This window comes from Bos javanicus, chromosome 16 (genome assembly GCF_032452875.1).
Source record: "Bos javanicus breed banteng chromosome 16, ARS-OSU_banteng_1.0, whole genome shotgun sequence".
Lineage (NCBI taxonomy): Eukaryota > Metazoa > Chordata > Mammalia > Artiodactyla > Bovidae > Bos > Bos javanicus.
The window spans coordinates 58,699,922-58,713,368 of record NC_083883.1 but is presented as its reverse complement, the minus strand read 5'-3'; the positions used below and the strand labels follow the sequence as shown (position 1 = coordinate 58,713,368).

Below are 13,447 nucleotides of genomic sequence, written 5' to 3'. Positions count from 1 at the left end.
CACTAGCTTTGTTCGTAGTGATGCTTTCTAAGGCCCACTTGACTTCACATTCCAGGATGTCTGGTTCTAGGTCAGTGACCACACCATCATGATTATCTATGTCGTGAAGATATTTTTTGTACAGTTCTTCTGTGTATTCTTGCCATCTCTTCTTAATATCTTCTGCTTCTGTTAGATCCATACCATTTCTGTCCTTTATGGAGCCCATCTTTGCATGAAATGTTCCCTTGGTATCTCTAATTTTCTTGAAGAGATCTCATCTTTCCCATTCTGTTGTTTTCCTCTATTTCTTTGCACTGATCGTTGAAGAAGGCTTTCTTATATCTTCTTGCTATTCTTTGGAACTCTGCATTCAGATGCTTATATCTTTCCTTTTCTCCTTTGCTTTTCACTTCTCTTATTTTCACAGCTATTTGTAAGGCCTCCCCAGACAGCCATTTTGCTTTTTTGCATTTTTTTCCATGGGGATGGTCTTGATCCCTGTCTCTTGTACAATGTCACGAACCTCATTCCATAGTTCATCAGGCACTCTATCTATCAGATCTAGGCCCTTAAATCTATTTCTCACTTCAAAAACTAGCAAGGGGGCACTCTTTCTGTCCCCTTACGATATCTGTGTCAGAAGCTTTCCCTGTCTCTATTATACTTTAATAAAACTTTGCTACACAAAAAGCTCCAAGTAGTCAAGCCTTGTCTCTGACCCAGAATCGAAATCCTCTCCTCCAGAGGTCACGAATCCCAGCATAACACATGGCTTTCAGCAGCAACCTTTCACCTTCAAGACAGAATACCATCCCCATTCTTGCCGCTGAGCAGGAAGAGGCTCCAAGGGGTAAGTCAAATAGTATTTGAACCCAGGAGAGCCTCACTCTTCCTTTTATGACAGTTGCCACTTGGAGTTGTTTTTCATCAAAATTCCTTACTACCTAAGTTCTTGGAAATTCTTCCTTTAATGAAAAGTATATTATTCTAGGACTCAGGTGTCATTTTCAGGAGTAAAATCCAGCAGAATCCCCAAAGACAGGCAAACAAATTTTATAGGAACCTGAAAAGTTTACTTGATTGTTCTTTAAAAACAAACTCACAATAAGGAAAAGCAGTACTATAGGGAAATATCTCTCCAAATTATTTTGTTAGACTTCACGGGGAGGGAAGGAAAGTGTGGGAACAAGGAGGCTCTCATGGTTGTGACAAGGGACTTCTTTTCTATTTGATGGGCAAAGTAATCCAAATGTACACCAGACTACAGAAAACACGGTGATTCAGGGGAAATCACTGAACTTGAAGTCAGAAAAGTTGGTTGCACTGCTCTCTCCAATTCTTGAAAGCCATGCAACCTTGGACAGATCATCCGACAAGATCTAATTTGTCTGTGAAATAAGGATAATAAAATCTTTTTTCCCCTAGTTTATTGGTTTATGAGAAGATTCAAATGAAATTATAAATACCTAAAAAATATATTTTATATATACAACTTTGCAGGCAATAAAGTGTTATCCAAATGTAAGACATCATTTTTATTATAAAGAATGAAATCATTGGAAGCAGACTAGAGAAAATGATGCAATTTAATCCACTGCTCTGTTGTCTTGCCAGATACCAGGTATTTGAAGTATGGGAGATAGCAGGGGTTTACATGTAATAGGAGATCATCATTTACCAAACAAATGAGCCAGGCTCCAAATAGGTGTGCTTTTACTTAAAACATTTATGTTGCCAGAATTTTATAATAGCAGTGTTTTGCGAAGTTTTACAACAGAATTACTTGGGGTGCCTGTTAAAAAATACATACCCCAAGGCACTGCGAGCCTCTCTGAAGAGGGGGAGACAGGTCTGCTCCCTTTACAAACTGCCCAAGTGATTCTAAAGGACACCAAAACTTAAGATTGAGTATAATGTGGAACATCCTTCAAGATAAATCGATGTAAGCTATGAAGCTTTTACTTGAGGAAGATTTTCATTTAATACAACTGCTTTGGTGTAATAGGCACTTCTTTGTGAGTGTTAGGTAGGTAGACTAGGGAAAGGAGTCCTAAATGGCGGTGGCTAAAAGACAAAGAAGGGAAAAGCCCGCGAAAATAGAACAAAAGAAGGTCTGAGGACCGGGGTCAGGACCTCAGGTAAAACAAGCAACACTCCTGGCTGGCCCAATTTACATAGGACAGGCCCAGGGAGAAGATAAACATATAAAAAGAGGAGCCAAAGCTAGCTCTCTCTCTCTCTCTCCCACATGCTGGGGCACTCTTCTCTTCGTGTCTTTGGATCAACGTGTCCTCACGCCTCAGAGATGGATTTTCCTGCTATCTTCTAAATAAAATAGAGCTGTAACACTGAGCTGTAACACTGATTTGTCTAAGAGCTATAACATGGTCCTTTCGAGACCTGAGAGCTATAATGCGGTCTATCCAAGACTTGAGAACTGTGACACGCCGAGAGGGCTTTAACGTCCGTCACTCCAAATCTTTGTTGTAACGAGACCAGGAACCGAGGAACGTATACTCACGTGACATGAGAACAGGCTTAGATCTCCCACCCCTCAAGAGCCATTGAATGCCACAAAGTGGCTGACATTATGGGTCATCTGTTTTCACTTTCATGCATTGGAGGAGGAAATGGCAACCCACTCCAGTGTTCTTGCCTGGAGAATCCCAGGGACAGTGGGGCCTGGTGGGCTGCCGTCTATGTGGTCGCACAGAGTCAGACACGACTGAAGCGACTTAGCAGCAGCAGCAGCAGTGGCTAGTGCATAATCTCATTTCTATGGATCTGGGAACACAAGCGTAATAACCTCATCATTGTCTCCTGTGCTTCCATTGACTTTTTCTTGTTTTTCTGTCTTAATAAAGTTTCAGTTCCCTAAAGGTGAAGCATTCCATGTAAGCTTCATTTGTAAGCAATCCTTCTTAATTTCATTATATCTATAAAAGAGCTGAGAGAGTACAGGTAACAGCATGGTGGTTAGCGACTGTATGATAATGAGTATTAACACTGGATTAACCCTCGGTTTCCTTTTGGCATAAAAAATACTGATTTGGGCATTCAGGAAATGTCAATTATGCTTTCAACCTTTGAACTTCTGACTTTTGGGTTTTTTTTAGGAACAAGTTACTCTTTCAAGGTAGGAATAAAGTTCATTTTGTGAGTTACTTCAATTCTTCCACGACAGTGTTGGAAGCAGCTAATTTAATTATTTCACTTTATTTTCACACAGAAACATGGCACAAGTCTCAAGGGTACCACTAAAGTAATGGTGCTACTAACCATATTGCACACTGTGACCCACCACAACATTATTTAGTTGCATCTCCAAATTATAAAAAGCATGGTTGCCATTACAGATGAGAAGAGGCATGCAGAAGTGAGGGGAAGCAGCTTGTCTCCAGTAGGAATGACAGCCAGCCAAGAAAGATTATTATGCATCAATCACAAAATTAAATTCTAGTCATATGCTTCTCATCTGATACTCATACTAACCTTATGAGTTAAGTATTACACCTATTTTACACACAAGGAAATGGAGTCACAGAACAGAAAAGCAGCCTAAAATTATGTAGCTCGTGAAGAACAGAGATTATGAATAAAAACTCAACTTTTTTTTAAACACGATTTTTTTATCCCAAGATCTACAGTGTTCCTTAGATGTTATCATCCTCAAAATTGTGCTTGGATAACCTATTTTCCAAAACCAGGAATTTACTTACTAGACCATAGTCATGATAAATGCAGTGATACAAATGATAACATTTGATGTTTGGCTTAAGAAGAAAATAAATTCTGCATTTTCTCTCTGGCGTTTGCAACTTGCAGTTGACAAGGAAATAATTATATATAACTGTAGGAAGCTGCAGCAACATACCTAGTTTGAGGAGAAGATATGTATTTACTTCCAAAGTAGAAAATGATGCCATAGCAATTTCTTTGCTTACTTGACTAACATTTATAAGACACTTACAATTTGCCCTGTGCTGAAAAAGGAAGTAGGAATATAAACACGAACAAAATGCTATGGAATAGAGAAATAAATAATAGTGACTGCCCTGAAGGACAGTGGAGAAAGGAGAGGTTTTAATAAAACAGAAGATACTATTTTCCAGTTTGGAAATAGTCAAGTCTCTGCTGTCTTCATGAAGAAAAGTGAACTGCTCATTCTGAATGTCCCATTCAGAAAGTGGAAGTGGAAGAACCCCTATCACTGGAAGGCCTGCACTCTGGTCTCACAAACCCTGAATCCACCGACTATGCTCATCGGATACCTTGTTGGGCAGATGCTAAAGTAAGTGTAGAAGGGTTCCTGAAGCAGTTCATCTCTCAGGTGGAGAAAATGGATTGTAAAAGGTCCAAGCCTTTCCCCCTTTAGCTGCTTATAGAGAAAGAGAAGTCTTTCACATAAGAAGTTGAGCTAGAGGGACTGACAGGGGATACTCTGCCTGGCACCCCAGGAACACGAGGCAGAAGTCCTTTCTTCAGGTATTCTAATTCCAGCTAAACCTTCACAACAGATTGTGGGAAATGGTGCAGAAAGTCCAGAAAGGCCAGGGGATAGGAGAACCAGGCAAGGTGTTTTTCTGGCTTTCTCCTTTCCACTTCCAACTGGACTTCCCAGAGTCCCTCCCACTGGTGCAGTTTTCTCTTTGGGTTCAACATCCTTAGAGGAGTGCACCATGCACTACAGGGTCTCATCCGCCTGCCTCTGTGCTTTCCCATCTTTCTAGCTCCCATCTCCCCTCTCCCTCACCACAGCGCATACTCTGGTTTCAGACACACAGAACTTCTTACCCACTAGAATGTTCCCTTTGATCATAGTTTATGACCCAAAGGAAGAGCTTCCTGGTCTATTGCTCCTTCCCCAACTCCAAGGTCTTCCCTGGTGGCTCAGATGATAAAGAATCTGTCTGCAGTGCAGGAGACCAGGGTTGGAAAGATCCCCTGGAGAAGGGAATGGCAACCCTGGTATTCTTGCCTGGAGAACGCCATGGACAGAAGAATCTGACAGATGACAGTTCATGGGGCCCCAAAGAGTCTGACATGACTGAAGGACTAATGCACACCCCCCCAGAGTTCCCCAGCAGAAGAATTAGTTGCTTCCTCTTAGGTGTTCCTATAGTTCTCTACCACAAACAAGGCACTTCTCATGTTGCATTATTATAAATGGCCATTTTTATGGCCAGATTGTAACTCTTGTAAACAGAGGGACTCTCATTTTTCCCTCTTTATATTCCCAGCACTTAGCATAGTTCTAGGGCACACAGTAAGCCCCAGTAAGTGTTTGCTGAGTGACTGAATTGATAGGGTCACACTCCTCCCATCCCCCACCCCTGAATCATACTTATGTATTTGTTCCTTATCCTCCTGCTTTAACACACATCCTCACCAATAACACAGCACAATTAGCCTGTGAGGAAAAGGGAGCAATCTGAGAATGAATTCCAAATGAAATGTGGTACCTCTCTAGAGCCTATGTCTTGGTGACTCTGCAAGAACAAACTTCTAAGGTTTTTGCTTATTAGACAGTTTAATAAAACAAGCCATCTTCCAGGCTTTATGACAGTCCCACCCTCCCATTCTAAGAAGAAATAATGTATCACCATCTTATCCATCTTTCTCTTTTTCATTTATTCATTTCACACAAGTATTTATTGAACACTTACTACATAGTAGGTAGTATTCTAGGATCTGGGATATGGTAGTGAACCATAATTCTTCAGTGATCTTTTGATCTTTTTATTCTAGTGGCAGAAAGAGACTGATTAATATATAAGATAAATGAGTTAAATATATACTATGTATGGTCACGATAAGTCCTAAGGAGAAAAAGATAAAAGAGGGAAGAGAGACAAAAGTGTAGGGGAGTTAACATTTTAGATAGTAGAGTCAAAGGAGGCCTTCCAGACATTGAGTAAATTGAGGAAGGAAGCTGAGGAGCAGGACATGAAGATACCCAGGAGAAGAGCATTCCAGGCAGAGGGAACCACGGGGCAAAGGTCCTGAGGTGGGATGTGTCTGGCATGTTCAAGAATCAGCCAAGAGCTACTATGGCAAGATTAGAGTGAGCCAAGGAAGGCATGTGGGAGAGGAAGTCAGGGAGCTAAAGGTGATCAGAGGAGGCCATGGAACTGAGAACCAAGGTTTCAGAAGGACCAGATATGTGGATGTTGAATTCAGTAAGAGTTATGCCAGTAGTATTAGGTAAGGTAACTACAAGTCAAGAGCTAAAGTGGTTAAGAAACCAGGGGAGGGACATCCCTGGTGGTCCAGTGGTTAAGAATCTGTCTGCCAATTAGAGGACATGGGTTCAATCCTTGGTCTGGGTTGATCCCACATGCCTCAAGTCAACTAAGCTTGTGTGCCACTGCTTAATCCTGTGCAGCTTGGAGTCCATGAACCACAACTAGAGAAAGCCCATGCACAGCACTGAATACCCAGCACAGCCATTAAAAAATAAAATTAATTAAATAAATAAAGTCAACTTCTCTTACTTCCTTTCATCATTCTTTCCCTGTTTTCAGTTTTTTTCATTGTTTTATCTTTTCCTCTCTACCCTTCTCTTATCTTTATTCATAACTTTGGCTTATCCTACATTTTGCTGTTCTATTTTTTAAAAAGCTTTTTATTGGAATAGAATTGATTTACAATCTTTTTTTTTTATTAGTGGTAATTTTCTCTTTAAATTTCCTTCCTGTATTATCATATTTTATGCCTCTAGGTCATCCTTCTATATTCTTTTAAACTTTCCTTTGGATATGGGTCATCTTTTCTCAAGCTTTTCTCTTTTCTTATTTATTTTCAGTTCTTCTCTCTAGGAATGATCCATGTGGTTGTTTGTTCTAAGGATGCTTTGAAAGCCTCTGAAATTACACCTGGGAATATGCTGCCAGTTGAGAATTGCTTAGTGTCTTACCTCCTTAGCATATAAAAATGACTCTTTTTCTTACCTGTACTCTGACGGGTTCCATCCAGTGCTCCAGAGTGTCAGTAGTGACATTCTCAGGAAGGATTACAGGATCATTAGGGAGGACGGTACACAATGGGGAACACACTGCACCTGAAGGAACAGAAATTTACGATAGACTTCATGCATCTCAGTGTTTCACTTCCTGGAATCATTAGCTTTGTTTTTCAAAAACAATTGCTTTCTATATTGTGTTGTTGTTGTTCAGTCGCTAAGTCATGTCTGACTCTTTGCAACGTCATGGACTGCAGCACACCACACTTCCCTGTCCTCCAGTGTCTCCTGGAAGTCTGCTAGAATTCATGTCCATAGAGTCCATCATTCTACATTGTAGATCACCTCATTAACATGGTCACAGGCAAGGCTGATACTCATTGACTATGCACCTGTAGGGATGCTCCTACACTCACAAGTAAAGAACCACTGCACCAAGGTAAGTCCCTGGCTCCAAGTGCTCTTCCCCTTTCTGGTCACATATACCCCTTCCTCTAGAATCCCTGAAATCTCTGTATGACCCAGCAATAAAAGATTTAATTCCTGCTCTGCAGACCTCTGAGACCCCACTCCAGGACTCTGGCCAGCTAAGGTCTATACTGATTGGTTGATGCCTTTTAAGTACTTTTAATAGCATTCCTGCTTATATGATTTCCTGAAGCTGATAATTGCAGGATCTATTATCTAAAAACTTTACTAACTGGGGAGAAAATGGCCCAGAAATCATGAAGGTGGATTTATAGTGCCTGAAACACTGAAGATCATTACTCTGGTAGCCAAGAAACCTACTGATTAAAAGAGGAAATGAGGAGAAAACAAAAGCAGAGACTTTGGTCCTGTGGTGGCCTTTCAAAGGAAAATCCCACTCTTTCTTTGTACATGAAGCCTGAGTATCTTCTAAAATTCTATTCAAAGAAGGCAGACTCTCAAGGTTCTCTATTTCCTCATCTAAAGATTTTATGATCTCCAAGTTTCTTTTCAGTGTTATCTATACTCCTGTTTTATACTGACTTGTATAACTCAAAGAATTACATGAATCTTAAGGACTCTACACATGTTAGCATATGATACATTAATGTAGAAATTAGAGGGTGGGGATATAAGAATTTTCTCATGAGGCACCACGCAAGAAGCACAGTCTCAGCATCTAACTACTCCTTGTCTGGCCACAAGATTTTTCAGTGCAAACAGTAAATTGAAGATGGTAAAAAACAGTCTCAGAAACTAACAAGCTTTCTCATTAACTCAAGTTTTATCTACTGGCGTTACACATGTTAGAATGACTTGGAAAATTACTCCTTGCTCATGCAATTAAAAACTTAGGGTTAGTCTCAACACTTTTTTTCACAAACAGGATCTCTTTTCTATGATGCTTAAGTTCACACAGAGCCAATTTGAGTTAATTTCACTTTGAATTATCCCTGGCCACAGAGACTTTTATCTTCACTTGCTTCATAATTCGAAAAGACATATGCACCCGGATGTTCAATACAGCACTATTTACAATATCCAGGACATGGAAGCAACCTAAATATCTATCAACAGATGAATGGATAAAGAAGATGTAGCACATATATACAATGGAATATTATTTAGCCATAGAAAGGAAAGAAATTGAGTCATTTGTAGAGACATGGATCTACCTAGAGACTGTTATACAGAGTGTAGTAAATCAGAAAGAGAAAAAAAATATTGTATATTAATACATATATCATTGGAAAAGACCTTGATGCTGGGAAAGATTGAGGGCAGGAGGAGAAGGGGACGACAGAGGATGAGATGGTTGGATGGCACTACCGACTCAATGGACATGGGTTTGGGTGGACTCTGGGAGTTGGTGATGGACAGGGAGGCCTGGTGTGCAGCAGTTCATGGGGTTGTGAAGAGTTGGACACAACTGAGCTACTGAACTGAACTGAACTGAATACTTATATATGGAATCTAGAAAAATGGTACAGACGAACCTATTTGCAGGGCAGGAATAGAGACACAGACATTGAGAATATACACGTGGACACAAGAGGCAAATGAAGGGTGGGATGAATTGAGAGAGGAGCATTGACATTTATACATTACCATGTGTAAAATAGCTAGTGGGAACCTGCTGTATAACACAGGGAGTTCAGCTTAGTGCTCTGTGATGACCTAGATAGGTGGGGTGGGGGGTGGGAGGGGGTCCAAGAAAGGATGAATATATGCATACATATAGCTTATAGGAGCAGAGAAGGCAATGGCACCCCACTCCAGTACTCTTGCCTGGAAAATCCCATGGACGGAGGAGCCTGGTGGGCTGCAGTCCATTGGGTTGGCTAAGAGTTGGACACAACTGAGCGACTTCGCTTTCACTTTTCACTTTCATGCTTTGGAGAAGGAAATGGCAACCCACTCCAGTGTTCTTGCCTGGAGAATCCCAGGAACGGGGGAGCCTGGTGGGCTGCCGTCTCTGGGGTCGCACAGAGTCAGACACGACTGAAACGACTTAGCAGCAGCAGCAGCTTATTCACTTCATTGTGCAGCAGAAAGTAACACATTGTAAAACAACTATCCTCCAATTAAAAAAGAAAAGTTGTCCCTAGGTTCTGGAGCCAGGTTCACCATAGAGAAAGAATGGCTGCTGATCCAGGCAATCAAAGACAATCTCAAATTGCTCCTTTGGGAACTCTCTGCTCAAGGTATAGCAGCAGAGAGAATGAAGCAGGTGTCCAATGCATGTGTGGTATGTGGCTACACATTCCCACCTTTCCTCTTTGAACTACAACTCCTACCAAAAATCAATCCATTTTCAGGCTATACTGGGTAACAAATCACTCAGCAGCACCACCAACATTACATGTGTGTGGAGGAGTGGGGGAAAAAAAAGTGTCATAAATTTCATTTTAACCGAAGCAGCTCAAAGTCAACTTGGATTTCTGTCCACTCCTCAGGCAGAATGATGGAGCTGATCTAAGACCCAGCCAGGCCTGATAGAAGGATTACTTGAGAGCAGAAGTCAGACTCTCTTCCCAAACATACCTATCCCGTATCCTTGTTCACACTTGTACTCCACGAGTTTCGGCTCCGAGGTGGGTGGTGGGCATTCCCCTTGCAGGTTCTCACATAACTTGAACTCCTCACTCCACACTCCCTCCTTCGTGCAGCGGATGGGAAGCTAGAATATCAAAAGTTGAAAACATGGACATTATAGTTTTGCTAACTTCTTTTAAGGTGTGGGCAAAAGTGGTCTGCTTAAATGGTAGCATTCTCCAATTGTAGAACCTGGACTAAAAGACACTATTAAGATAATAAACTATGTTGTTATTGACTTTTCCCCCAAAAAGTCAAGACAAGTTTTTTACTGTTTTGATGTGAAGGAATCATGAATAATTTTGTCATTAGAAAATCATTAACAGTGTGTCTTCCTTTGGATATAAGGATACAGTAAGCTACCAAATGGGACCCATATATTCTGAGATAGCCTTGGGAAATTTTTTTCCCAGACGGTGTCATTTTTGCATTGATCCATTCATACTCTCCCACAAATGCTGCTTGTGGCAGATGTCAGATTTTTTGCAAGATGAGTTTGAGCCAGTGGGACTAATTCATAATTTTTCTGAAGGTGCTTTTTGCTTTTCTGTCTGGTTGAATGGACACGTCATAGCTGCTTTTCGTCTCATCAAAGTTCTATTCCCTTTTTCTACATGTGTGCTTGTTTGTGTAACTCTTGGCTTCATGTCCCCAGTAATCACTAAATATCTTATATGCAGAACATAGAGAATAGCACTAACTCACAAAGCCCAAGAAAATAAGATTTTAGAATTACAGATAAACTCTCCCTTCATCCGGCCAACTCCTTGAGCCCTTAAACAATTAGTGCGAGCAGGTGTGCTTGATTTCCCAGGGGACTCATTTCATGGAGTATTCTTTTCACATGTGTCCTGTGGGCTTTACCTTGGAGTACTGAACATTGAGATAAAGGCACGTGCCAGGAGAGAAGGTAAAGTCATTGATCTCTGCTTAGGAAGTCTGCTTAACTTCCTGTCTCTGGTTTGTGTAGGGTACTTGAAAGGCTTCTAAAATAAAATTGACTTTAGTCGCCCAACCACGATAAGACTGTGGTTTTTGTTTGAGACCTCTTGCGCCAAAATCCTAGGGAGAACAACAGTCCAACAGTGCTTTCAGCTTTGCCTTTGCTGAGGAATTTGTGTTTCTGTTCAAGACTGTTTTCTATTAAAAAGTATGATACCAGCATTTCTAGCCAAGTTAGTTTGGGGAAATCACATTGCCAAATCAGAATCTGAGCCTTTTTGCAGTTTACTCAGGTATCTAACCTATCAGGTTGTTCTTCTTATCCAAGAGGAGAGAATATTCCAAGAATGTAGCATCTTCTGAATTCCCTATTAAATGATATCAACATCTCTGGTTAGAATCCCAACTTAGCCCCTGTCTGTTGCCATTCATTTAGATTATTTTATTCAACATTCTCGGATTGGTCACCAAGATTGGAGCACAGCCTGCTCCAAAATAAAGTTCAAGTCATCCTTACCCTTTTACTTTCCTGGTTACATTTGACCAAACACTGGCTGTTGAGCTCAAAGCCATTGGTGCATTCATACATGCCTTCAAAGACAGGGGAGGGGGGCTTGCACACCACTGGGACACAGCTGCCTTGCTCCCAGATTCCACTCTCCAGGCACTGAATCTTCAGGGACTTCCTGACAAGACAAAACAAAAGAGTCCATCAGAATCCTCAAGGGGGTTATGGGAGAAGTCTTGACCCTCAGCAACATGGGACAAGGATTAGCTAATAGATGGGAGCAGTTGGTTCTTGTTAGCCCAGTGTCTTACCTCTTCATCCTAATTTCTAAGCCATGGAAGGAAAAACAGTAATAATGCACTTTACAGCAGTGATTGCATTGTTATGTAGTAATATTGATATATTCCTCTCCAGAGACCTTGTTAACTATCTGTGCAGCGTCTAGATTTTGCAATTGGGTTTTCTCTAAGGTTGTCATCTTGGAGCAGTCTCACACTTAAGTGCACTGGGAAATACCAGGTAGGATGGTGTACAGCAAAGGTTATCACACACTCAGGGGACTACCCAGAAATCATCTGAGGATCATCAGTATTAATATGGTAATGGAATCAATGAAGCTGCCAATATTTATTGGTTCTCCAGAGAGGAGAAAAGATACAGCAGTGGGGGGTCTTCTTAAAACAGAAGCTCTTACCCTGAATTTCATAAGGGCAAGAGTATTGCTGGAAATGACTATGGCCATTTTGTTTGCTGGCAAGTCCATTTTTTTTTCTTGGAAAGTATTCATAGCTTTCATCAGATTCTCAAAGTAGACATGACTCAATAGTGTCCTGGAATAACTGCCCTTCCTTCCCATGCAGAGATACGGCCTCCACCCAGAAGAACTGCATTTGAGGTAGTCGATAATCAGCAGGATTAGGTCTTACCACTTCAAACTCCATCTCATTTCCTTCCTAACTCATTGCCAAACTGAAAGTGCTTTCCATTTGCTGTTTTAACGCATCCAGTTCTGATTCAGAACACTCCCAGTCAGATAATCTTGTGATTCTAAAATAGAAATAATCCTTTGTCCATTGATTCAAGGGCTTCCCTGGTGGCTCAGTGGTAAAGAACCTGCCTGCCAATGCAGGAGAAGCAGGTTCAATCCCTGGGTAAGGAAGATCCCACGGAGGAGGAAATAGCAACCCACTCCAGTATTCTCGCCTGGGAAATCGCATGGACAGAGGAGCCTGGCCGGCTACAGTCCACGAGGTTACAGAGTCAGACACGCCTTAGCGACTAAACAACAACAACCACTGATTCAATCACATGATGGCCTTGAATTGTTATTTTCCAGTATCATGATGCCCTTTGAAAATTTAAATATGGCCCTCACCCACACACTTTTAATGGACTTCTGTACAATGCCTCCTGCATGCTTTGCCAGTATTCTAATATTATACTAGTATAACATTTATCAAATTATTTTATAAATGTGTATATGTTTGTCTTTCCCACTAGGCTGGAAGCTGCCTGAAGGCAAGGATTGTGTTTTATTCTTAATTTCAATTCCCAAGAACAACAACAAAAAATCTGTCTTATATTAGGCATTAATGAAACATTTACCAAACTGAATTAGTTAACCAAAACTCACAGTGCATTAAGCACACTGCAGAGCACACAAAATATTTTAGTAAACCAAATCACCAGGATAGCTCTACTGAAGTAGTATTATCATTCCCATTTCATAGATAAAGAAACTACTCCAAGATGTTCAGTAATTTTACCAAGATCCTACAGCCCAGAATGTAGTTGATTTTGAGTAATTTAAATAAATTTTAATAGTTTAACATTATAAATTTTAGTAGTTTAACATTATATATTTTAGTAGTTTAAAGGGCTTTTCTCATATCTCAGTCAGTAAAGAATCCACCTGCAATGCAGGAGACCCGGATTCGATTCCTCGGTCTGGAAGATCCCCTGGAGAAGGAAATGGCAGCCCTCCAGTATTC

General features: G+C 40.9%; 1 protein-coding gene across 1 annotated transcript in view; it reads right to left on the bottom strand.

Moving 5' to 3' along the window:
- PAPPA2 (pappalysin 2) overlaps nucleotides 1-13,447 on the bottom strand; it is a 317,270-nt gene that overhangs the window by 54,716 nt on the left and 249,107 nt on the right. Inside the window, exons 17-19 of the mRNA XM_061383283.1 lie at nucleotides 11,466-11,634; nucleotides 9,956-10,091; nucleotides 6,933-7,042 (exon numbers count right to left, since the gene is read on the bottom strand). Coding sequence (XP_061239267.1) covers nucleotides 6,933-7,042; nucleotides 9,956-10,091; nucleotides 11,466-11,634 — 415 coding nt within the window. The remainder of the gene's footprint in view (nucleotides 1-6,932; nucleotides 7,043-9,955; nucleotides 10,092-11,465; nucleotides 11,635-13,447) is intronic.